Source organism: Meleagris gallopavo, chromosome 3 (genome assembly GCF_000146605.3).
Source record: "Meleagris gallopavo isolate NT-WF06-2002-E0010 breed Aviagen turkey brand Nicholas breeding stock chromosome 3, Turkey_5.1, whole genome shotgun sequence".
Lineage (NCBI taxonomy): Eukaryota > Metazoa > Chordata > Aves > Galliformes > Phasianidae > Meleagris > Meleagris gallopavo.
The window spans coordinates 27,754,258-27,780,695 of NC_015013.2; the positions used below are offsets into that span (position 1 = coordinate 27,754,258).

Consider the following 26,438-nt stretch of genomic DNA (forward strand, 5'->3'; position numbering starts at 1 on the left):
CTAGGGTATGTTTACTTTTATTCTTAGACACCGTTAAACCTCTAGTCTCTAAATATCACCAAAAAATGACACACAGATATTTAGGATTCTTAGGGTTTTGTAGAGCAGTTTTTTTGGTGGCATGATAAGATCTAGTGAAACAAAAATAAAAAGCAAAGAATCCCTGAAACTGAGAAATATTTAGAAAGATAAATGCAGGTTCATCTTTAACTTTAGCTTGCCTCCAAAAGCTGCCATGCTGTTGGCAGCAGCCAGCACACACAAGAGAATTGCCCATTATTTTCTCTCCCCAGAGTCAGATTACCACTCCCTTGGCAGAACAGCCTCTCTGCTTAGCAGTTACTGAGGACTCACACAAGACCACATTAAATTTATAACTGCATGACTCAGTTTTCTCTTCAGGCATTATTTGGTTACCTATCTCAATTTTTATATGTGTAAGAAATACTGCAAAACCAAAGAAGATGCACTGTATCTATCAAGAAAGCTGACAGCTGTTTATGGAGATATAAAATAATGCAGAATATACAGGACTATATGTTATGGTCTACTGCTTGTAGCTGAACCACCTCCCCAAACCCTTTTATCAGCCATACCAATCATAGGAGCTACTTACAAACTAAACCAGCAGCAATACAGAACAACATCACGTTTGTGGGTACTCAAGCGCAAACCCATTCTAAGACAGTATTCAGTATAAGCAACACTTGTTGTTTTTGTGTTGTTGCTTTTTGTTTGTTTCTTTTTTAAATCCCTGTGCAAGACAGCATAGTTTACAAAATTGTAAAGAACTTCACTGTAATCGACTTGCGAGGCTACTCAACCATGGGACAGTTCTGCTCATCAGTCCCATTAGAAGGAGCTGTGCCTAGTTACATGCTCTAAGAAGTGTATTTTGCTTCCTGAAGAACAGCAAAACAATGAGGCACCATGTCCTTAAAGAAACAGACAGCTACTTATAGAGGCAATGAATTTTAAATGGAAACAGGCTGTTAAATGGCTTTGAGGCAACTAGACTATGTTGTGTAACATTCACAGATGCTGCTCCAATCCTAACCTGACATCTCAATTAATAAGTCATTACCTTGGATAATGAAATTCCAAAGATATTAGGCATTACTGCTTCATTGACAACATGCATATGCTTGAAAAAAACTTGCTTTACTCTTACGAACCTTTAACAAAAAACAAAAACTTTGAAGCCTCTCTGAAGATGTTCTCTTGCCCTACTCACAGACAAAGCCTACAGACATCTCTAGGTATCTGGAAACCTAGTTTCTGCCTTCAAAATGAAACTGTTCACTGTGGGTTTGAACGCTAACATATGACACAAAGTTTTGTTCCATACTCACATGCTTATTAGCAGGTTGACTCTGAGGTAAAGATCCAGGGGCCAGCACGGGTGAACTTGCGGGACTACAGAGCTCTGGAAATGGATTGGGTATGGCTGGCAACGACGATGTTCTGAATTGCTGTTCTTCTTCTTGAAGACGCCTGCAGAAAGAGAAGCATTAAGAGGAGCAAACTGGCATGACAGGCCTGTATCTCCTGCTCCACCATTCAGTGTACTAACATTAAAAAAAGAGAAAAAAAATGACACCTCTATAGCTACAACAACAGCAAGCCCAATTTAGGTAACCGTATGTGAAAAAACAACACATCTAGTTTGTTTTGTTGTTTATAACTCGATCACTTGGGTGAATAAATAAGGTAATCGTGCACAGAAAGTAAACAGAAATATCAGTCTGTACCCTCTGTTGTAAGCACTAACTTACAGGCTTAAGCTCCGTGTGTCAGAAAGTCAGTTAAGATCTTCAAACTGACCTAAAACAGGAGGAGGACATAACTGCAGTAATTTGGAGCCATATTCCACATGGATCTGCAAACAAACATGTCTCCCAGTACAGCAGGTAGGCTGAGGCTGAAGTCAATACTGTCACTTCATTACAATATGGCATTCTATTTCTAAGCAATTCAGCTTGAGCAATAAACTGCAATTACACTATCCTAGCTTACGCTACTTGTAAGATTACTGTTCATACAAGTTTTATATGCATCTCAGGAGAGATGCATATAAAGTCATTAAGTCTAACTAGACCAATTTCAAGTTCCAGTTTGCAGTACACCTGTACTGTTCACACTAACTGAAGGTCTACTAGTTAGCACAATAATGGTAAAAAAGATGTAACACCTGTTCATAGCCATGACTGCTTTAAGTTTCCTACTGGTCCTGATACTAGGTGACTGCATCAGGTTTGCCTCTAACTCCTTTGCAGAATGCACCACCTAGTGGCAACTGTAAAAGTTTTCAAAGGCAATCAACTAACTCTTGTATTTGAAATGCAAATCACTCAAAACTTAATTTGGCTACTTTTTTTTTCCTATACGTTCTTCAGCCTACTACCTTCAGAATGTTCTTATCAGAGCCCTCTTGGACACAACTGTTGGTTTTGCCTCTAATAACATGTCCCATTTTGAGTACACGTTTTCCATGCCTACACCAGAACTGCAGTGCTGATAAAATCACTAACATGGAATCTGTTCCACAGGTAATTGTATCCGCTAATTAAGTTGCCTTGGTGTTCCATGAATGACCCAATAGTTTTGTTTCTTGCTGCCAATAGCAGGTTCCAATTGTAACTATAGGCTACGGAAATGACTGCTTCCTTTTTTGTGCTACCTGTGTGCACGCTTCTGTAAAGCATGAAGTAATAATTGTGTAAGATCTCTTCAGCACAGTGGACTTAACATTTCAACAACTGCGTAATAGTTCTTTGTATCACAAATTTTGGACTACATGTTTGCAATGATCCCCATTGTAAGGACTGGAATTACAGATTACAGAAATTAGACGATGCTGCACACTCTGCTCTGCCTAGAATGCTGCCATGCATCATTTATTTTATAACTGAGCTAAACATAAAGCAGTACTTTCAAGAGTAATAACCATTCTGTTGTGGCTGAGGAGAAGACACAGCCACTGCCTGGTACTAGAAAGATGTCTATTAAATCTGAATAAAAGTTTTGCCATTATTTTCTTCCATGTTAAACACGTGATGCTCTGTAAGACTTACAGAAGTGCAGAGTTCAGAAAGCTGGAGTGTCTTTCAAAGAAAGCATCAAAGTTTAGAAACCAAAAACAATTAAAAGGAGTGTTTTCACTAAGATACTTAGAACAAAACATGGATTATACTATTTGTATATGAATTTGTATTTGAATTTGTTAATACAGCACTATTCAAGGTTAAATCTGAAACTTGTAAAAACAACTGCATCATTAACTGACTTGGCTGTAGTATACAGTAGCTGCATATTACATTTTCATATAGCAAATCTGCCTCCATCTTAAGAATATAATTCCTATAGGAAATACATCAGTGTAAAGGAGCAATCCGTATTAGGTCTTGGATTTTTCGTCTATTATTATTGCTCCCCACTTGTCTCAGAGAAGCTTTTGTCGGCTAGAAGGAAAAGAAAACTCCAAATATACCTGATTCAAGAAATGTACCCGCACATACCAACCTTTCTTAGAAAGATTTTAAGAATCTCAATGTTATCTACAGACTCTCCAGTTATCACCAGTCTGTGTTGTAGAGTATTCCACTTTAAGCTTGAATTAAAGTCCCCATTCTGACAACAGAGAGACAACCTAAACACTTCTTTTTCTGTAACGTCTACTGTAACACACTCGAGTGAAATAGAGTGCTTTAGGAAGAATGGTTAAAGAAGTACAATATGTTCATGTTGATTGTCTTGGACCTAACAGGAAGCCTCCACTAAGAGAGGTATTTTTATATATCAAAACCAGCTGAATGCAATCTCATCTAACTACTCATCATGATAATATAAAGTCAAAAAACCATTAATTGTTATTTTTCAAACATTTGGATTTGTTTCCAAACATGGACATTGCTTCTGAAAATTGATATCAATACTACGCTTCTATGCATGTCTGCTATCAAAGGCACAGCAGACGCTGATGAAAGTAGAAGCGTGGCACGTTTGCATTTTACAAAATACAAAATCTACATGTAAAATCTATATCCCCAACCTACCCAGTGAATCTGTTCTCCTACGCAGAAGACCACTGTGAACCTACAAGACCCCTACTGGAGTTTATCTCCTAATTCAAAACTTAGTTCCTTAAAAGCTACTTCAGGATGACTTGAAGCAAACAGGGTGCAGTCCTCTGGTCCTACCTGACTGCCATAATGCGCACAGGCTGAGACCTCTGCACTTTCTGCCTGGGAGATGTGGGCTGCAGGGCACTGGATCCTGAGGTGGGCAGCGGGCTGCGGTTAAGCTGGCCATTCTGAAGGAGTGGAGTGGTTTCTGACTGCATACTGCACGTCGAGTACAAACTTTCAAATGATGAATTCATGTCATTTACCAAAGCTTCTAGGTCCACGTCGTCATCTGAAAGACAAAGTAAAAGCAGCATAACATACGTGAAAGTCGCAGTTAAAATAAATTTGGGAAGATGATTAAATTTCAGCCAAGTTGTTACATACTTTATAGCTATACCTATACAATGCAAATTTTTATTTCTTTTACAGAAAAAAAATGCAGCTAGTAACTTACAAAAAAACCACTGGGGATCACGTCTGTCTTCTTCAGCAAAAAGCTGAATGAAATATTTCTACTATAATATTTACTGATCTTTTTAGTATACGTATGGTGTTTACTGAGAATTGGTGTGATTTTTAATACCAGTGCTGATGTGAAGCACCACTTAAACTGACCGACATCCATCTCCAAGAGCGTATCACAAATATCTCAGTTCAGCGTATCAAGCTCAGACCGTTAAACAGCATGATAAATAACATTTGGAAGATCCAGTACCCTAAAGACAAAAAAAGGATAACATTGCACAAGTCAAAAGGTGAAAGATGAACACCTCCATTGTATTAAGTGGGAAAATCTATTGTTATAGTTTCCTGAAAACCTCTCATCTGCACACCTGCCTATTTTTGAGATACAGTACTTTGAAGGGTGATGATGAGTTTTTAACTGTCATTCCATTTATAAGAAGTTTTGTAAGCTTATTCCTGTAATGCACTGAAGAGACTACTGCCCTAAGGAGCTTAAAGTAAATCAACCAGGGATGTAGTATGCATGGTTGGAGGAACATCATTAGTCCCTAAGAAGTGCACCAACCCTTCTGTACATGCCGATTTACCTTCAAGGAAGTAACTCATGTTCATTTGTTCCTCTTTAACAATAATTACTCTGCCAGACAACAAAACCGGGAGCCTTTTGAACTAACCACTCTCTGAACTTCAATCTTAGTCTAATTACTCCCTAGCCACAAGTTACTCTGTATCAGAAGTTCAACACACCGAGGAACACACACATAGATACCTGCTTTTGTTCAGACGCTCACTGTGAAGTAATCAATCACTTCAGACCAAAATCAACTTGGTTTCCAAGAATTTGCCCTTTCTTCCAACTATATTAGCTGGCCTAGTAAAACATACCGCAGCTGCCTCTAGTTTCTCAAAACTGTTCATGACAGAGATCGCAGAGACAACCAAAAGAGCTAGCTAACATTTACAAAGCACTAGGAGCTAAAATACGATTCTTGCCTGAATTAAGTACTTACATTGATACTCTGGCCATGTTTTCTAGAAACTGTAGAATATCCTGAGCTGGAAGGGACCCGTAAGGATCACCGAGTCCAACTTGAACCAACAGGAATTATTTTTCACCTTATGACCCACTACCAGATTTTTTTATTTTTATTTTTTTTGAGATTACATAAGTTATCTTGCATCAATGTCAACTTTCTGTAGGCATCATTAGAAACAGTATCACTGCACTGACACTTCGTTTGTTTTGAACACTGACGACCATAGTTCTTGGCACTGGATGAACTGAAAATCTGCTCCACATACTGAAAATCTCATGTACATACATCTGAGCTCCATTTCATTACTAGAAATATTACATTCCTCAGTGAAAGTTAGGAGAACCAGTAGTAAAGTAAGAACCACTTGGCCTTCACTGAAAATGTACTCATAGCATTTCTAAATTTGAACATCTATTTAAAAAACAAAACAAAACAAACAAACAAACAAAAAACCCACAAAACAAACAAACAAAAGAACAGTCCCAAAACCCACCACCACCCACTAAGGTTTCTTCTTTTTTATTTCTTCATGGCTATTTCCCTCATACTCTGTACTTAATAGGTACTATCCAACTATTTAGATACCTTTGCTAGGTTGCACCATCTTCTGTGTTTGCCAGTTCACACATTTTTTAACAGTCTAGTCCTTGCTTTGCTTGGATAAAGTCAACAATAATTTTCAGGCTATTTTGAGGGATCTTGAGACTGAGTTGCAATTTAAATGTCATTCCATCCTCCACATTCTTATCCTGTTTAGAGAACACATATCTAAAACACTTCTTGAGCAATCAGAAGGGAACCACAAGAGTAGGAGTATAGAAAGGGAGAGGCTGGATTACGGGGCTTTTGAATTTTATCATTCATCTTTAGTACCAGAGGACTAAGCTATAGGGTTTCAGATGTCTGTCAAGTAAAAGCTTAGAGATTGGTGAAGGAGGTGCAGAATAAAGACCCTGACCACAGAGTCAATGAGTGAATTACAGCTGCTAACAACTGTTTAGCAGGAAGGGAAGAAAGTCTAGGCATACATTCTGAGAAGTCTTTACAGCTCTGTCCCTGAGGGTGCTAGTTTATTAATAACCTAGAGAAGGCTATGAGTGTGCAAGATCATTAAGTTTTCATTCAGATGATTGTAACTCTTGAGGAACAATTAAGACTGAGCTCAAGCCACCTAACTACCCAAACAGACACAAAGGTGTAAGAGGTGTAAGTTTTAATAAAGCACAAAATGATGCACTTCATGCAAAACAGTAAGCAAACAGTAAGCACACCTCTTAAAGCACTGAATAGCCATTAACAGGCTTTTAAGCATATCAATTACACACCTAAATTCAATTTCCAACAAGACAGGTGAATATAGAGCTTTCTTAATAATATGTTGCAGTGAAGTCCAGAATCTGGTTCCAATCCTCTAGTCAGTTCCTTTTCTTGAGGGATGAAGCACTGCTAATTAAAGCCTTCAACTATACTACAAAACTTTTGCAGGAGTGCAGATCCTAAAGCTTTGTGAGATAAAGCCTTCAATCCTGAATTTCATGCAGTTTCATCTTCATACAATGGCATTTACTATTAAGTACCATTATGTTCTGGAGAGATTTCAGCACATTGCAATAGGGAAACCTCACTGCTGCAGCCTGCCTCAGAAGTGCCAGCAGATGTCTCAGCTGCCAAGCAATACAGTGCTATTTGTGATACTTCTCTACAGAGTCCAGTTAAATAAAAATAAAACTGGCGATCCACAAGATTTCTGAGATAAGCTTTAATCATTTGCAGGTATAGTATCCAAAAGGAAATTTCAGATACAGTGCAATCCTTCAGAGTATTCTTCCCTACCAACCAGCGAGATTCAATCTCTATCAAGATCACACGTGGAATAAAATGCTGACTGAGCTGGATTTTGAGGAGACTTACTAGCTAATAACAAAATTTAAAAATCATAAGCCTCTGAGTCAGTGTGTTATCATGCTGGGCCTCCAAGTACACGCACACACAAATACTGCAACTGACCTGGAAGGATTATCTTTGTTGGTTATAGCAGGCAGAACTGCAGGTAGCCAAGGAAGCTCTTTCTTTCTCCAGCTATCTCTCAGAGGTACGCTTCCAGGGATGCTAATGACTATTTTCCTTAATCCGCATTACATTCTGCACTGAAAGGGGAAATTCAACGTCTGCTTTTTTTCTCTGAATTGAACTGCATAGAGGCTAGCTTATCTCTTCCATGCACAAGCATTTTTTGTGAGTTGTTTTTCAAGGAAAACATTGGCAAAATCTAGCTCTGACAAACTCCCACAATTTTTTATTTTTATTTTTTTAAATAAAAGAACTTTCAATGTTTATTTTATTTTTTCAGTGTAAGTTTTTGGTGGGGGAGAAGATACTGGTAGTTCTGGAGACTTCCCATACCCTAAGAAAATATACTTGGCATGGCAGTGAGCAATACTGGCATGCTTTTCCTCTCCCCAAGTAGAACTAAAGTGCGCTCTTTGGCAGCAGTATGAACGTAATTTTGCTTTTTTGCCTAGAGTTTGTTAAACTTTGGCTTTGTTCACAAACCAGCTCCACTGGATGTTGCAAGTAATATTTTTGATAAATTAGATCATGATTTCAATTACAAGAAAGAATAAAAAAAAAATCAGTCCAAGGCAAGAAACAACTCTGTTATAAAAATAAAACCACTATTGAGTTAGTAAGCTACGCTCTCATGCTCCATAAAAATTAAAGCACTTTGAATACCATTTGATTGTTTTTGAGCACACCATAGTGGGATGACAGCCACTCAATTAGGTCTGAGTAAACTTCAGTCCATGCCTAACCAAAGGACTTCCAAATCCCATTTATCTTTCTGCTTTCTAGCCCTCCCCTGTCTCCTAGATCCTAATTTATTTACTTATTTTGGTCCTTGTTGGCCTTGATGTGTCAGCTCAGTAATGGGAACAAGCAGGATCCCACTTACTCTGAAGCAGGATAATGCTGAAGTGAGTTCTGCTCAGCTTCATCTGTGGCAGCCTCCTGAATTAAGCAGGTATTTCCACGGCTGTCAAGGGGCTCGTTACACTGCAGAGCTTCTGTTTACTGAAAAAGAGCTGAACATGGAAAGAATCCTGGCTCTGGACTGGAGACCAGGTTACATTTTATTTCTCTAAATGGCAGCCCAGCAAACACCCTTCCTTTTCACATACAATCTGGGCAGCTCATAGGGAATACTCTGAAAAACACTGCAGGAATTAAGTGAGCTGTGATAAAACACTGTATACTTATATACATAATTTCCTTCTTCTTTGCTCATTTCAGAATTTATTTCTTCAGCCTTACTCCTCATATCATTTCACAGAAAAGACCAATGTGAGTGCTACTAGGAATTCAGCAGAAGATTTACGAGAAGGCTATACTACCTCTCCATCTCCATGGAAGTGTATTTGATACTATAGGTAACGTAACAGTGTGTATAAACAAGTGCTTGATATTACAGTAGGACAGCTGCTGATTTTGATCCTCTGTCCCCATCTGACAGGCTGTGGTAAATCAGTTTGCCCAAACCAGTTTCAGTGCTGAATATTCAGTGCTCAGGTTAGATACTAAAAACAATTTATTCTCAGAAAGGGTGGCAGTGCATCGAACAGACTGCTCAGGGCAGTGGTGGCATCACTGTACCTGGAGGTTTGCAAGAAATGTATCTAGGTGGCACTTAAGAACATGGTTTAATGGGCATGGTGATGATGGATCAATAGCTGGACTAGATTATCTTAGCAGCCTTTTCCAATGTTAATGATTCTATGATATTCAAGAACCTACTTGGCAAAGCTAACGTGGAACTAAAGCAAGATTTAACCCAAGTTAAGCTGAAGGATGATGTTTCCAATGCACTTTGAACACACATTAATTGATCCTCAAGGAGTCAGAAGGAAACACTGAAAGAAGAGGAACACACACAGTTGCTTTGATTATGCAGTGAAATGCTATATAAATTGTAGGTAATACAGAAAAATATTCTTATTTTAAAATGAACAGAAGGTCTCAAACAGAAGTTAACAGGGAAAAAGACATCTAAAATATCTGCAGTATCTACCTCAACAGAAAGGGTGGGTGACGGAAAGCAATTTCCTACATTTTTCTTTGACTCTTCCTCCATGACCTCGACAGAGATGCCACAGCTTAGTGACACATCTCAGCTTCCAGTACCAACTCCACTTTCACACAACCACTCCTTCCAACATTAAGAATCACAGATAGGCAGATTTACACAAGAAACAAAAAGACCAGTAATTTAAAACATCTGCAAATTGCAAATCCTATGCATTCATTCTGTTTTCCAGGTCCACTGCTGTACCCAACTATAACAGTATCCAAAGACTAAATTTGTTCAACATTAGAACCCTGGAGGTTAGTATGTTTGTGTGAAGACATGAGCTCAGGTTTGTCTCCCACAGTCATCGTCAAATTCAAAGCGATCTAAGCTGATTTAAAAAATGCCAATCCTGCACCTCTGAACTCCCCATCTCTGTGTACCCTTTGAGTGCCCTCATGGGACTCCGCACTGAAGAACTCTCTACTTTCTAAGTAACATCCACCACCTTAAATGAAATCCTCTACTTCACACTGTAACTATGGTTGCTGGCTTACAGAATGTCACATCAGTGTATGTGCAGCTTCCCAAAAGCTAAACAGATCATGCCATGGAGAGAAAGAAGCGGAAATGATGGTCTGTAAATGAGCATGACAGTGAGACGGGCATCTGCAACCCTTGAACTCACAGAAGTGCCACACAGAGAAATCATCAGGGAATTCATAGCCACTCCGTATTTTCCAGGTAATTTTTTAAATTCCATGTGCATCTAATTCAATTCCTGTCAAAAAGGCTGGAAATGTTAATGCAAAAGGCAGGCACGTTAATTAGCAATGGTGGGGAGAATTCACTTTATAAACATCTTACTAAAGGTTTATGGTTAGACTCCAGTAATGTTCTTACAACATGCTTTAAAAACTTCTTGACACAGAAGACAAACTAAATTGAACAAAATTAATGTTGCTAGGTAACAACTACAGGAATTATGTATGTATGAAGGGTATTTGTCAAAATCAGAGCAGTAGTGATAACAGGAGCAACTAGTTACAGGTGTACTATGGAAGAAAATAATCATAGAATCACCAAGGTTGAAAACGATCTCCAAGATCACCCAGCCCAACCATCCACCTACCACCAATATTTCCTCACTAAACCACATCCCTCAGTACAACATCTGAACATTTCTTGAACACCTCCAGGGACGATGACTCCACCGTCACCCTGTGCAGCCTGTTCCAATGCCTCACCACACCTCTGAAGAAATTTTTCCTAACATTCAACCTGAACCTTTCCTGGAACAACTTGAGGGCCATTCCCTCTAATCCTAGTGCAACTTACATGAGAGAAGGGGCTGATTACCACCTCACCACGACCTCCTTTCATGTCGTTGTAGAGACCAACAAGGTCTCCCTTGAGCCTCTTCTTCTTCACATTAAACAACCCCAGTTTCCTCATCTGCTCCACATAAAATTTCTGCTCCAGTTTTAATTCAGTTGCATCCTCTCAGACTAGTCTTGCTTGCATAAAACTACTTCTGGGAATTCTGATGGAGAAAAAATGCAGGGTTTAATGATGAAAAATTCAGCTCTTGCCTAATTCTCACACCTAACAAGTAGTTGTCATAAAGAGTGAAGATGACAAAAGATGACAACCTAAGGGATAGAGGGCATGGATAAGGAGGCTCTGTTTAATTTCAGAGACAAATGAAGGTAAAGTATATCTCTAATAAAGGTTTTTAATGGTTTTGTCCTGCTGTTATTCACAGACAACTTTGAGAAGCATTTCCCAGTGTGCACCTTCCCATTTGTAACCTAGGAACTGTCAAATCATGCTGGCCCTTTATTGCAAAGCACTTATGTTTGTCATCTCAACTGAAGGCTGTTTGCAGTGGATTCCAACATCACCTCTGAGACGTCACTTGGTTCTAAGACACAGCTGCTGAAGCACTAATGACTTTGCTATAAGACAGAGTAACTTAGAAAAAACTAAGAAAACATCTGGAACACCTAGAACAGTGATCATACACACACCTATGAGCTTTATTACAATTACAAGAGAGAAGATAAAAGAGCTCTATCATGGCCAGTTCCTTTTATGTACCCAAACACTCCAGTTAGGGAACGCAAAGCTGGGATTCAGCCTTTCCAGCATGCATTTTCTAGGAAGACACAGCTTAAAAAGAAAAAAAAACGAGGGGAAAAAAACACATTCTTAAAAAAAGCATCAGGTCAACATTTGAACCAAATCCCAAATACATACACCAGTGGATTTAGTGTTACTGTGCAGGCAGTAGGAATGACCAACTGCTGGTCAGCAAAGTACCACACCCTGGTTCCAGCAGCCACTGATGGCAGAGCTCCTGTCAGCAGCAACCGCTAGCCTTTCAAAAGGCTTTTTGCACAGCCCATGTTTGCAGAGGCAATGCTGTATAGTAAATAGTGAGTAAACAGATCACTTAAGGCAGTCTGAAGTTAAGTAGACCTCTGGGAGATTATCATTCCTGGGACAGTTACAAAATCCAGTCACGATTAATTTTCAAGAGACTGGTAACATCTGCAATTTTCTTCTATGAATGTTAGTTTCAGTGGTTTCCCTGACCCATTTTATCGTGTCACCTGAATTTAACATACTAGTTAAAGAAAAAGTCTGAGAAAGCCCTTAAACAGAAAGTATGTGTTTGGTTGAGCTTGTAAAGACGGGAAAAAATAACCTAAAACCCAAAATGCTTCAGTTACACATGGGATAGAAAATAACACTGATGAGAGAAGTGACCCCTGTGAGAACCACACAGGACACTGGGGTACTATTTCCAAGGCCAAACCTGGAGCTGGAAGAGAGCAGTCCTCAGGAAGCCCTACAGAAGAATATAGTGGTTCCATCAGAGAAAACCTTCATATGCCATGAGGTGTGCAGACCTCAGAGGAGACACTTCAAAGAGGCAACTGTGAAGTTTAAGTCATGATCACGTTGTAGCCCTTTACGTACACAGGTGGAAAAAAATTAGAAAGCAAGTGAATGAGTGCATGAGGCAATTAGACCTATCAAACAAATAGCTCAGGGATCCTCAGCTCATATCCCATCTTACTGGTAAGGTGAATTGGATACCTCAGCCTTGGTGCATCATCTCTACAGCAAAATCAGGAAAGAGAGCTGTGCTGTTGCATTTCGAAGTCACAACTGTAAGAAGGCTGTCATTCATCCTTCCAAAGAACACAGCTGGGTAATGCTTGGCATGCCTAACATAGCAGCAGAACTGCTGCTAGGCTGTGTAGGCCACACAAAAATTAACAGAAAATCCAGTTCGGCTTTTCAGAGAAAGGGGAAAACAGCATTAACCTACTGACCTGTTACAAGGTACTTCCAGTCCAAACTCAGGAAGCACAACACCGGATAGCAACAGATTGATGAATTGAAATACTGTCTGCTGGCCACACAGTAAACGCTTGGCAGACTGCATCTTACATTAGAAAGTCATATTTATGGGTGAGCAAGTTTAAGAGGATATCCTGTATCGGCAAGAGCTGCAATTTGACACAGCAAAGGCCAGATTTACTTGAATGTTTATTAATACTGCATATTTTTACACTGAGGAAACCAAAGAAATGTTTTAAAAATAGTGTGTTCTCCTTATGCTTGCATGAATGAAAATGATTGTCTTTTCAAGTTTATTCTATCATTTCCTCATGTACGTATTTATATTTGTGACACTAGTTTAAGATATCTTTTTCTTATTACTCATCCCAGAAAAAAAAAATAGAGCACAAATCAAATATACTCAAATAAATAACACTCTGAAAGACAAGTTAGAGTTCAAAAAGTAGTTAAAAATTGAGACAGATGAAGAAGCAACCACATGTCTTGCAAGTCCTAAACCCTTAAAGGAAAGTAAAAAATGCAGTCAAAGCATCTATCGCTTTCCTTCAGGGAATCTCTGCTCTCTCCCTGATTAATGTCGTAATGCCTAGCCACATAATCCCAGCTGAACACTACTTACGACCTGATATAAATACTCCTGCCAGGATTAGTCACTCCCACTCCGCCAAGAAAGCCCAAGCTTCACCCCAACTCCAGGGTGCAACAACACATAGCCCTGTACAGAGCTGCTTCTCACCCACAGCCAGAGCCCCAAATACCTCACTCAGAGCTGCAGGGCAGGCTGGGGATGGGGGCTGTGTGCCTGGAGCAGCAGCATCATTTTGCTTCAACAGTGCCATGCTGCAAGCTGAGTAAAGCTTCCATGTGATATAAGCTGGGGGTTCCACTAATGCATCCCTTCATGCAGGGGCAAAGCCTGAGAGCCAGCACTGGAATATCATCATCATTAAATAAGGCAGCTACCTCCTCACGCCAGATGATCAAACTTTTGGTCTTTGGCTCATTAAACCAAAAGCTTTTAGGATTTCCTTGGAACAATTTTATTGTTGGCTTAGGGAGCACTTTGAAGAGGATGTAACGCAAATTCCAGAAGTTGCACGTGGCAATTAATGAATCAGCTAGGGTAATTAAAGATTGCCATTTCAGAGCATAATAGTTACCTAGCTGTGATCCACATATCAGCAATACAGACAACAGGAACACATCATATTTTAAGGTACTTCTAGTCAAAGTTTAGCTAACAGAACCGAAGTCATGTAAAAATACAGTTCTTTAATACTGGGGTAATTTGGGGTTCTTTTACCAGCTGCTTTAATAGTTTACTATTAACTCCAGCTGTAACTTCAGTAAATCATCTACAAGAAACTGAGCTGCAGGAGTGTCGTTTGTAATTTCAACATCAAAAAAGTCTCCCAAGAGCCTCTAATTGGTGACTCTCTAAATTCGCAAATGAAGTAACAGCGAGTGAGCTGTCACTTTATTATAGAAAAAGGCGGCTGCTGTCAGATATTCTCTTGTTTCCTCAGCATAACCTGCTATCAGCTTTCCTTCCATTTCTGTGTCCTCTATGGACAAAGAGAATTTGGGGGTATTCATCTAATTCCATATGCACATGGATACCTTGCCCTTGGGTCAGAAGCCTATTTCAACTTTCTTTCTTCCCATCAGTCTAGCTCAGGAGTCAGCAAACCAAACAGTTCTTTCAGGTGCAAAACTGGCTCTGCCAGTAGAGGAAGCCAAGCAACAGGGGTGGATAATTTCAGAATTACAACTGTAATAAAGTACGAACCTCTCTGCTGCTTTAGAAGGGAACACCACAGCCCTCTCGCACAGATTCACAGATGGCACAGCATATTGCTGTGTTCGCATCCCAAATGGCTGCCTGGAGACACTGCCGCATGCACCCCAAGCCAGGACGTGGGAGCTGGGCTTGGAAAGAGGAATGGCCATTGCCAAATGGCACCTTTCCCCCTGGTCTCAAGAGCTCCTATTGGAGAACTTACTAGTTTTATTTTAAGTATAAATGGAGGCTAAAAACAGGTCAATGAAAATGAAGAACACACAAAAACAGCACTGATAAGGAAAAACCAGAGATGCTGAGATGACACAGAACAGTAAAGAAGTTTCCTCCACCGTCCAAAAATCTCCCTACTCCTGTGTCACACTACATAACCTCACATTACCATTCTAACTGATATTAACTCTTTGCAGTCAGTCTTCTGAGACTTTTTTTGAGCCACGCTGCAAAAGAAAAAACAATCAATTTACTAATATATCTAGGCCCAAGAAAAACATGCTATTTGCTTCTTCTAGAATCAGAGAATTCTAGATACACCAAATCAAGTTTTCTTTTTAGATCAGCTACTCAAAAACTTGGTCCTTCATTGTTTCCCAGCCTGCAGGCAAGCTGCACCACTTAAAGTAAGTTAGGATCAGGTTAACCCAAAAGCGAAAGCCACAGACATGCTACAAAGAAAACCCACCATAACTCTATATGACTCAGATCCTAGTGGCCAGTTATGCTCCTTATCCTTAGGAGACCCATACATTCAATTTTACAAGGTGCACACATTCTCAGTTTGGTACTCAGGACGTCATGTGAATCCTAAGGACCAGTTTGATGCTCTTCTCCACCCCATCCTGTTTCTCAGAGTTGTGGGCAGAGACCTGGGGCTACCTCCATGCATATCCACAAAACAATACTGCTAACTGGACAGAGAACGTGTATTTTCTCTTGCCAGTATTCTGCTAATAAATGAGCCCTTTTGCAAGGCATCCTCCATTTTCTTCACTCCAACAGCAACCAAGCTCTGTAAGCTAGAGGCAGCAGCATCCATGACAAAGGACACTCAGGGCCCCAGGGGCATCAGCACTGGCCATAGGAGAGACAGCCTGCTCACCCCACTGTGTTTCATATGTGAAACAAAGCCCAGAAAGTCAGTAAAAACTGGTTCTTCCACCAAATACATGCCCACAAACCACAGACCAAGGCCTAAAAAGAGGCCACGCATGAACAGGACACAGTTTAAGGTAGGCAAAATGTGTAATCATAGAGCTGTAAAGCACTGGTGTTCAGATGAACTTCCACTGATGGCTTTTTAACAGCAGCAGCAAGCTCAGATTAACTGCTACAGTAGCAGTACCCATCATCATCCAAGCAGCAAGCTACTCCTTCAGTCACCTGAATGGAGATACCTGCAGACAAACAGTGCTGCCACAGCACCTTGGAGAGAGACCTGCATTTGCACCTTGTTATAGATCCTAGATTGACTCTCTGATGTGCGTTTTTCTTCTACCCAGTCTATAATACTCATCATTATCTGCTGAGGAATATTTTAACGGTTATTCATGAGGGTAGAAGCTATCCACCTGCACATCTTGCTGTGTTCACTGGGCACATCATTCACTTGCCATTCATCTGCAAACTTCCTGGGTTAAAAACTCTTCACCTTGAGAACTATTTAAGTAGGCCTGAGCTCTCCAGGATTTTCCAACCATGTAAACACAAACCACGAAAACCCATGCAAAAAGAACAACTTGGGTGTTTTGTTGTTGTTGTTGTTTTATATAAATAAGAGCAAGCTCATAACTGAATTGCAAAGACAAACTCAAAAAAATTAGCAGTCCCATGATGCCTTTTTAATATACAAGCTTACAAACATGCAAGCTTATCAATGTATGTGTGCATGTAAGCTTGCGAGCAATAGAGGCGCTAACAAGATGCAGTCAGTGTAGAACGTCCTTGCGCAGTAACAGATCCACTCAGACAGTGGTGCTATAGCATACCATAACCGTGCGTGGCTTCCAGCCTCACTCTGTGCATGTCACAAACTGCCCACAGTCTTGATTTGGACAGAAAGACTCAAATGTTGTTACTGCAATTCTAGCTTCATTAATGAAATTACATACTAATTGCTTTGGTCAATAGCACCTTAAACACTTTAATTACTTAAGAACTGCTTGCTGTCAAAAACAACAAATGTAGCTGTACCTTCCATCCTATATTTTGGTTTCTTATGGTTTTTTTTGCCCCACTTTAAATTTGCTGTGTTTTTATTTATTTATTTATTTAGCTAAAAGCATTATTAGTTTAACAGAAGCTTATCCATTTTAACAGGTAAAAAGAGATTTAAGTCAATTAATGAACTCAGATTGATCTTCCCTTGAAATCTCCTGGCTTTAGGAAAAGTGCTGCAATCTTCTGCATCCCGAATGCAAGAATGTCAGCTGCTTGGGAATTATGCATTTCTCAAGTATCCTCACGTGACACAGCTCACCATCCCACTTGCAGCACTGTGTTTACATAAAGGCAGAAATAAATACTCTCCAGTGCTTTATCACAGTCAGGTAAGTTCGAAGACGGTGATGAGTGAGGTTTATTGCTAGAATGCTACACTCTGGGGATAAATATCACTGCACAACTGATATCAAATTACAGCAGTTCTTCTACACATTTCCTCTAGTTTATCAAACTAGGAAATTTGTCAATTTTCCTCTTTTATCATGTGAGCTTAAAAGAAATGCTGGCTTGTTATGTTTGCTTTATAAACGATAAAGAAATCGCAGAAGGATACTGCCCTAGTTCATTTTGGAACAGATTTTATACCACAAGAAGGCACCATAAATAATGCAAAACACTGCAATATCTTCAGAACGATTTTCTTTGGAGCAATAATGTGTTTCTACTGATGATACACAATTTTTTGTTAGATCCTTAATGAACCTGTAGACCATCTACATTCAAAACAGAGCAAAACAAAAAAGCAAGGAGGTTGTCTTCTTATTTGGCAAAAACACAGCGGAAAGCATAAACCACAGCACTGGCAGTGTTACATCAAAACATACAGTTATCTACAAGTATTATAAAGTTTTAGGAGAAAAAAGTAAATGAAGTTTGTTTCTGTTTTCTCATGTGCTTATACAACCATGAATTCTTAACTAAGATCATAAAATTGATGAAACTCCAACACAGTTTGAAAAAAGACATGTATGAGAATTTCTACACTACAGAAAGTGCTAGAACTAGCTTCATAGTTTTATCCATCTGCAACAACCCTCCAGTGTGGATTCTCCATTCTTCCTCCACAATCTCTGGGAACTGATTTTGCAATTTACCTTGCATGAACTGAAGGGCAGCACTTCCTTTTGTACCTGACTTAAGTAAAATTCAGATTCTTATCATCTTACTATTCCATCATGGAGGCACTTTGTCAATTACAGCCAATTACTTGCTTGCTCTTTGCTATCACATTAACTTCTATAGTGTCCCCTCTACCAACAATCCTAATTTTGTCCCTCCTAGCTAACTCTTCTCCTGATACTCCTGCCACAAACTGAGGTTGTGCTAGACCACTCTGCCTTCCCACAAGCCCTCAATAAAGAGCATACTGAAGTAACCTAGACAAGGCACATCACGTGTTTTGACTGATGCTTTTTGGGCAGATGTTCAACATACACAAGAAGTACTCAATGGCAGTTGTATCGGGTCAGTGAATAAAACACAGTCTGCTACATAGTAGTATCGTTCCAGGTCAACTTAATCCATATACAAGGACCTACCACAAGTATAAAATACTGTAAATGGACTGCAAACCTATAATGATAATATTATACACATAGAAGTTTGAGATTAGGTTCCTTCCAAGCCTATTTAAAATCTATTTAACTCATGCCACTAAAAATCTCTTTCACCTCATATACTTCAAGACACCAAGGTAGTATTTAGATAACAGCACAAAAACATTTTTCCTCTGCCCCTTCTGTGACAGATTTGTGCTCACAATGAATATAGATCTAACACCGCCTTTTAGGGATGAGCCGCCTTTTGCATTTGTACAGTAACAACATCAGAAGGACTGATTTCAGGCTGGACCTGGGACACATGCAATAGTCAAAGTTAACCTCTTGAATTTACTCAGTATAGGGCTCTACATTTGCCTGAAATACACAAACAAGTACTCATTTCCACATTCATTGAAAACAAACGTACACAAACTATTCTTCTTGCTAAATTATCTGTATTTCTAGCCCAATATGAATGTCTACAAATGCTTCTACTGCAGCATTTCATCTCACTTGTTAAATCAGCATAAACTTTCCTTCAGAAAAAGTGTTGGTTTTTTTGCCATTACCAGCTGTACCACCAAACCTCTGGGAGACACAAGACCCTGTGGAATGCAAACGGTCTGAGAACAGCTTTTTTCAGGGAAAAGTCATCAGCGCTGTGATCACGAAGTGCTCCTGCTCAAACAGTCACTGTAAGAAAGAAGGCTTTCACCCAAGCAGTGTCTTTAACAAATTTCTCCACAACAGTCTCAATTTGCCTCAGAGCCAACAATCTGCCAAATTCATCTCTGAACTTGTTCTTCAGTGAGAGATCTCTCTGTTCTATGTTTCACCAGCCTAGCGCAGCAGGAGACATGTAGCCTGGCCCCAACTGCTATGCACTATTGCCATACAGAGAGAGGGTTGAGAGGCTTTTTGTTTTGCTTTGTTTGGCTGTTTTTTTAAACAGAAGGTTTACAAAGATACACAATGGTGGAAAGATATTACTACAAACATAAATACTGTATTAGTAGACATCTTGGCTCCTGCGGTAATGAAAATGAATTATATCTCATTCAATAGTTACACTCCAGCTAAATGCTAAAATCATCTTAAGGAAACTCTATGGCTTTTCACCATGCTTTATGCCTCAAGTGGTTTTCCCTTATCTCATCCCACATTTATTCCAGTTTTTTTTCTTTTAATAAACATTCCAAGGTCAGTTTGCAAGGCTGCTCATGACTCCCAATTTCAACTTCATACCCCCACACACATACACATGAAGAGAAAGCTTCAACTATCCTTCAGCTTAATTCACATCCCTACTGTGAGTTCAGAAATATATACCTTCAATCCCTCTTAAAAAAGGACATTTAAAGCACTTAAATCTGCATTATCTTTCACCACTTCCAAGTCATATGCCGCATACAAACAAGTCACTCTATAGAATGGCTGCGCATCACATCAAATTAACAGTCTACACTTTCCCTTATATAAGAAGAAATAATCTCAAGTATGTTAATGTGTTTTGCGTTCTTTCCAAGCCTTTAATAATTACAGAAAGAATATATCACAATGGGAATGAAACAGTTTGCTTCCCTCCCTATCTATGAGTGAAGCCCCATCCACTACTGAAAATATACTATTTAGGACAGGACAAAACTGTTTTATATTTCTGCATAGACTTCTACATGACACTTCGTGTATGAAGGCTGCCTCAGAAGTAATGCCTCCTGTTTTATTATATTGATCCATGACATCAGAGGTGGATGTTGGTGGTATGACAATAGAAGATGAACCTTCCCACCAACATTCCATCGCATTTTGTTGCTAAGTGACAGATGGCATCAGAGGGGCAGTCTGACAAACAGAGTCTGACATGGAAGTACGTATGAAGCAGAAGTATGTCTCTGAATTCCTGCATGCAGAAGAAGTGGCACCCACTGACATTCATTGATGCTTCCTGCATGTTTCTGGAGATCAAATAGTTAAGGCGGTGGCTGATGCAATTCGGCAGTGGCCACACTCATATGAAAGAAAGACAAACTATGTTCTGGACAGTCATGCAGGCTTGGGTTTTCTTTCTTTTTTCTTTCTTTCTTTTTTTTTTTTTTTTTGTGTGCGTGTGTGTGTTTGGGGGGGAGGGTATTTATTTACTTTACATGAACATGGCATGCAGACTCTCGTTCACTGCTGGTGCAAATGCATAGCTAACGGTGATGATAATGTTGAAAAATAGTGTTTTGTAGCTGAGAATTTGCTCTATCAAATACTGTTACTGTACTTTTTGTATATGCTGTAGTTTCCATGGAAATAAATAGGAGACACTACTTTCAGAGCGATCTACATAATATCCAAGCCTCAAAACTGAATCGTTGATCTTCAAAATAGATGTTGAGGCCAGGAGGTTTTCCATGGAAAGGCACACATGACTCAGAAGAGTTGCAGTGGAAACACTTCAGTTTTGATTATGTCTCTCCAGGATTGCTTCCTAACTTAATGCCATAAACAAAACAAGAATTCATCTGTGAAAACAGCACGCACCCTATGAAGCACATCTTAACCACATACTTGACAGAAACTTTGCAACAACAATATCCTCATTTTGCTAATGGGAAAAACTTAGGTAGACAACCAAGAGTGATTTGTTTCATCCCACGTAAGAGGTAGTTTGTTGAACAAATACTTTTAGCTCCTTGCCCAGCTGTCAACACCAGCAAGTACTGCTCTCATCCAATGAGGATGTAAGGACATAGGTCTTACCAGCACGTTCCTGTCATCAGAACTTGTGTCATTTTACACAGTTCTTGCTATCTTAAGTCTGACTTCAGTCATGAAGTTAGAAACATTTTTTTAAACACAGAAAATCATTTGGTACTTATATAAATACAACTTTGCCAGCATGAAAGACTGCTTTCATGTTCACCCAACAACAACAAAAAAAATTAGCCAGGCATTTTAGTGATATCCATTTTCTTGAATAGACCATGGTATATACTCATCTTGACATAACTGAGTAGAGTTATAATTGCTGATACAGACCATGAACACATTCCAATGCAACTTGGCTGAATCAGCTAGAGGAAATACATTTCCATGCTGGAAAAACCTGGAAATCTGCAGTTCTGAGCTTCGCAGTCATCTAGCAGAACCATTGTTTTTTATGGTTTAAATGGATTAGAAAATTCATTTTTAAGAAAGATGTTGCTTAAAGCTTTATCTTGTATTGGGCATTTTCCTCTCAGCTACAAGATGTGTTCTGTGTTGATTTGATGATTCCCATTTTCTAGTACATAAGTTCCTGCAATTTATCATACCATACAGAAAATGATACTAAAATCTTAAACTAGTTCTATGCTTGTTCAGACTGCTTAACCTAAATTTGATGTAATTGTGCCTGCTAAGTCTTAAAACCTTTTTTATTTTCAAGTACCATGCAAACTTTTGTTTAATACTCGTAATTCCTCCTCTATCTTAGACCTGCAAACAAGTAAAAAGGAAGCCCAGTAAGCTGCTGACTCCTAAGGAATTCTGAAGCCTTTGCTGAGAGAACTGCCATGTCTCAAATATGGGTCCATTTCCCTCTTGCACACAAATCTTACCTTCCCCCCGTTCTGTTTCTTAACTCTGAAAATGTTTGTGATTTAAACATTGCTTGATTTTATGTATTGACTTGTTTTTTTAAGGGGATCAAAGTGAATTTCTGTATTCATTCATTAGATAAAAGCCTTGCTTAGAAGATGAAGCTCATAGAAAGAGAAAATAATATATATTTTGCTTCACCTGAGGCAGTGGAAATAAGAGACAGAAACCAAATGTTAAGACACTTTATCATCAGGACAAACAATGGAAGGAAATAAAGAGCTGCACTGTCTCTTCCCCATCCTCTCAGCACTCTGATAGAGATCAAAAATACAACCTCAAAGGTCAGGGAAAATAAAATCCTAAAAACTGAATACACGTCTCACAGCACTGTTTGCAGACAAGAGGGCTGCATTGTGTCAGCTATTAGAAATTATCTGCCATCACTAGAGAGATCAAAAGTACATGGCTGATCAGAGGCAGAACACAAATCAGTTCAGTGTTCTTTAAATGGGGGTGGGAGTAACTCCGGTCTTTATCTGAAGAAGTTAAATGGATTTTATTCTGGGAAAAAATGATATCTAGTCCCAGAATTGCTAAATTGTACTAGTGTTCTAAGGCTGTTAAAAGGACTCTTGCCAAGCTTAAGTCTAGCTGGTTTCAAGAATTCAGGGAGAAAGTAGTTTCTGGCATAACAACTTCCTCCACTTTGCCACACCACTGTTACGACGTTCTTAGAAATAAGTTTTGCAGGAAAGTGGGAGAGGAGCTGTACGACAGCACAGAGGCACTGTGCTCTGCATATTGATTTCTCTAAAGTAGGCAGAGATTTAAAAAAGAAAACAGTTCTCTTTTTGGTCATAGTAATTTCAAGGTTTGCGTGTATTGTGAATTTGATTGCAATTTATCTGCATTTATTCATATGAATAGAATATCTTTATTTTAGACTCAAAACTGAGGAGTGATGAAACGAGATTAACACCTTCAAGTTTTCCATGCAATGAAATACTGAACGGCAGTGAAAATGATTGTTTCCATCTTCAAATATAACCCTCTCCTTTACGTGTCAAATCAGCTTTGAAACTTCAGATTTGATTTTGGGTACAGTGCTAGAATTTGAAGTTATTATGATACCAGAGAGACACTGTTTTTACTGAACAACTGCTTTTGTTATGGTGTGATGAAAAACTAGGCTACCTAATAAATCAACTTTTCTAGCTGGAAAGTTCATTATGCTGAGACAATTTAAGTGCTCACAGACATGTTTTGACATTTGGCTATGACAACTTCACTGAAAGGTTCAAAAAGTTCTTATATAAAGCAAAATACACTTGAAGACACCTCCTAAGAGGGAAAAAATAAGCAGAACCCATGGACATACAGGAAGATGGTAGAGTAGCACTGGCAAGAACCCAGCTCAGCCATGTTAAAAACATCGTTCCTAAGGTACCAGAAGAGCTTTTCCTGCTAGTATTACTTCCTAACCTTCTTCTCTCAACATCTTGGCAGTACAAATTTAGTCAGATTACAAAAGAAAACATAAGCATAAATAAAGGCAATAAAATTATTCCAGAAAACATATGAGCTCATCTCAAGGTTTTACAGTCAGCTTACATTGATTAAATTAGAAGAGGGCATTTCAAATCACTCAGCTCAATTATGGACCATTAACTTAAATGGAAGAAATAAGCCACCTAGGAAGCAGAGGACAACTTGAGACTGCAAGTCTCCCCATACCTGTTGGACAGTAAATACATCAGCACATAAAACAATAAAAAATATTGAAATCTATTACACTTGGCTGCTTTAGTAATCTGCTTACAGAAAGGATGACGTAAGTAGTTAAGAACATGGATTTACACAGGAGAGAGCACACTAAAAGTAGGATTTGGGGCTCGTTTACTCAAAAAAAAAACAACAACCCAAAAAACAAAACACAAAAACAAACAAACAAAAACAACAACAGCAACAACAACAAAAAAGGCAACCATGAGGTGAGAGCTTAAGAAATGAGCTCAGCCTAAATACATGGGAGAAGTGCCTCATCAGAACCAGATCTTGAGACCTTGTTTTCTATCTAGTATCTAAGATTCCTCAAGCATATCATTTCCAACTGGACACATGAGTTCGAGCTCCACATGACCAGCTGAACAGCAGCACTGTTCCACAAAGATACTGGCTGTCGTGGTTTCCTGCCCATTGCTAAAGCAGACTGCTGGTTTCTTAGGCTCAAGCTTTATAACCTGCAAGACCACATCCTCAGTCAATATTCCACACTGACAATAGAACTTAACCTTGCTCAAGTTCAATTATCAGCCACAAAAGCGACTTCTTAGCACAATGAAGACTCCTGATGAACTATTATTGCTTGGGAGACTGGAACAGACAGACCAGACAAATGCAAAAAGGAAAACTTCCCAATAGCTTTTCTCCGGATGCCTGCCAGCTTGTGCAAGGTACTGTTACCCACTCCCTCAGCAGCCAGCCCAGCCTTGCATCAGCCTACCAGCAGACAAGCGCTCGGCAGCCAGCCAGCCCTGCAAGCACAACTGGAGGAACACAGGAGCTATTTGTGATGGCAATGACATCACCTCTCCGAGCTCATAGACCTCTGGGAAAGCGTGCCAACAGTCAACAACTACATTGTTTGAGCATTTACCTCTGCCAACAGAACAAGTTCCTGTACAGAGAAACACATCTACGCACCTAGTAGCACCTCAACCCCTTCCTGACCACCTCACCTTATGCTTGTGCTGGCAATAGCTGGATCACTACCAAAATTTTCCACAAGTTGCCCAGAAGTTGCCCAGAAGTGCACTCCTTCCTTCTCCATGAGAAGAGGATAACTGTGCACCGATCCTCTGCATTACCCCAGCTGAAAGCTGGCCCAAGAGTGCAGAAGTACAACCACTCCAACATTTAGTCTTAGCTCCACTTGAGTGGCAGCAGGAAATACACATAACTTAGATTAGGACAAAAAAAAAAGTTTTAAGAGGGAGACATTGTTAAATAAATTATAACCCTTGTGGGCATTTTCTTACAGTCATCAAACACATATTTCAGGCTTTTATTAGTATTATGCCAACTTGTTTTCAAGTAAATCTGTATAAGGGGTGAGGGAAGAAAATGCCCTCTTGCACAGAGAGACGTTTAGAAAGCAGTACCAGATGCTACCCAGATGACCAATTCAGTCCTTCCCCTCCCAAAGCCTTAGGCAAGAATTTAGCAAGAATGACGAGAAATGAACTTCTAATCACCCTAAATTCACACCTGATGAATCTCCTCCAGCAATAACTGGAATCAGAAATCTTGAAAGAGATAGTGTAGGAACACCATCCTTCCATTTTCAGTATGACAAAAAGACTTAATCACCATAAAACCTAAACAGCTTCAGTCCCTAGGGATGGTGTTATGTCCTTTGAGTAGGGAGCCTAACTCTTCAGCCCAGCTCCTATGCAGCTAGCTACTCTTCCCTAGAAACTCTTTTCTCTAATACATCAAGATCATTGCTTATGTAATAACTTTACATTTTTTTTCCATAAATCACAATAGAAAGTAGGCTTAAAATTTACTTTGACGATCAACATGAATAGCAAGCATGCATTTATAATACCGTAATACTCATTTTACACTTACTTTAAAAATCTCACTTGTAGAACATCCAATGAGCAAGGGCACCTAAAGGATATCACACTATGTACTATGAAATCCAGATAGAGGGGTCCTTCATTACCACACCACCCCACAAGAGAATATGAGACAACTGGGATACCTGAGTGTTTTTTTAATCCAAACTCATCCTGGATAGCTCCAGGAGAATACATTCAATTTTTAAAAATCTTGATACTTATTTAAACTCCTACAAGTTAATGTATAGTCTTTTTCTTCCTTATTTTACTGACTATCCCCTAGTTAATGAAAAATAAAAGGAAATCTGTCACCTGCAAATATGTTTATGTGAACACATAAACATTTTAAACTGTTCTTAGTCTTTATTCCCATTTCACTGATTCCATTCAATCATTATTAGCAGCTTTTGTATATGCAAAGTTTTCCTGACACTCCATCAGCTAGCTTATTCTGTCATCTTGTAGCTTGATACAGATCTCTGAAGTTATCTGTATTAAAAACCAACCTTTGTCTTCTTTTCATTTTTAAATTTGTTTCAATTCTGTGTGTTCATAGGTTTGGGAACTAATATAATTAGGGAAGTTAAACTTCCACAGAGCTATTATGGATGCCCTC

The 26,438-nt window shown here is 39.2% G+C and overlaps 1 protein-coding gene across 2 annotated transcripts in view; it reads right to left on the reverse strand.

Annotated features, from left to right (window-relative positions):
- GRB10 (growth factor receptor bound protein 10) overlaps positions 1–26,438 on the reverse strand; it is a 103,222-nt gene that overhangs the window by 51,642 nt on the left and 25,142 nt on the right. For both annotated transcript variants that reach the window (XM_003204850.4, XM_019613859.2), the window contains exons 3-4: positions 4,200–4,416; positions 1,353–1,494 (exon numbers count right to left, since the gene is read on the reverse strand). In XM_003204850.4, coding sequence (XP_003204898.1) covers positions 1,353–1,494; positions 4,200–4,416 — 359 coding nt within the window. The remainder of the gene's footprint in view (positions 1–1,352; positions 1,495–4,199; positions 4,417–26,438) is intronic.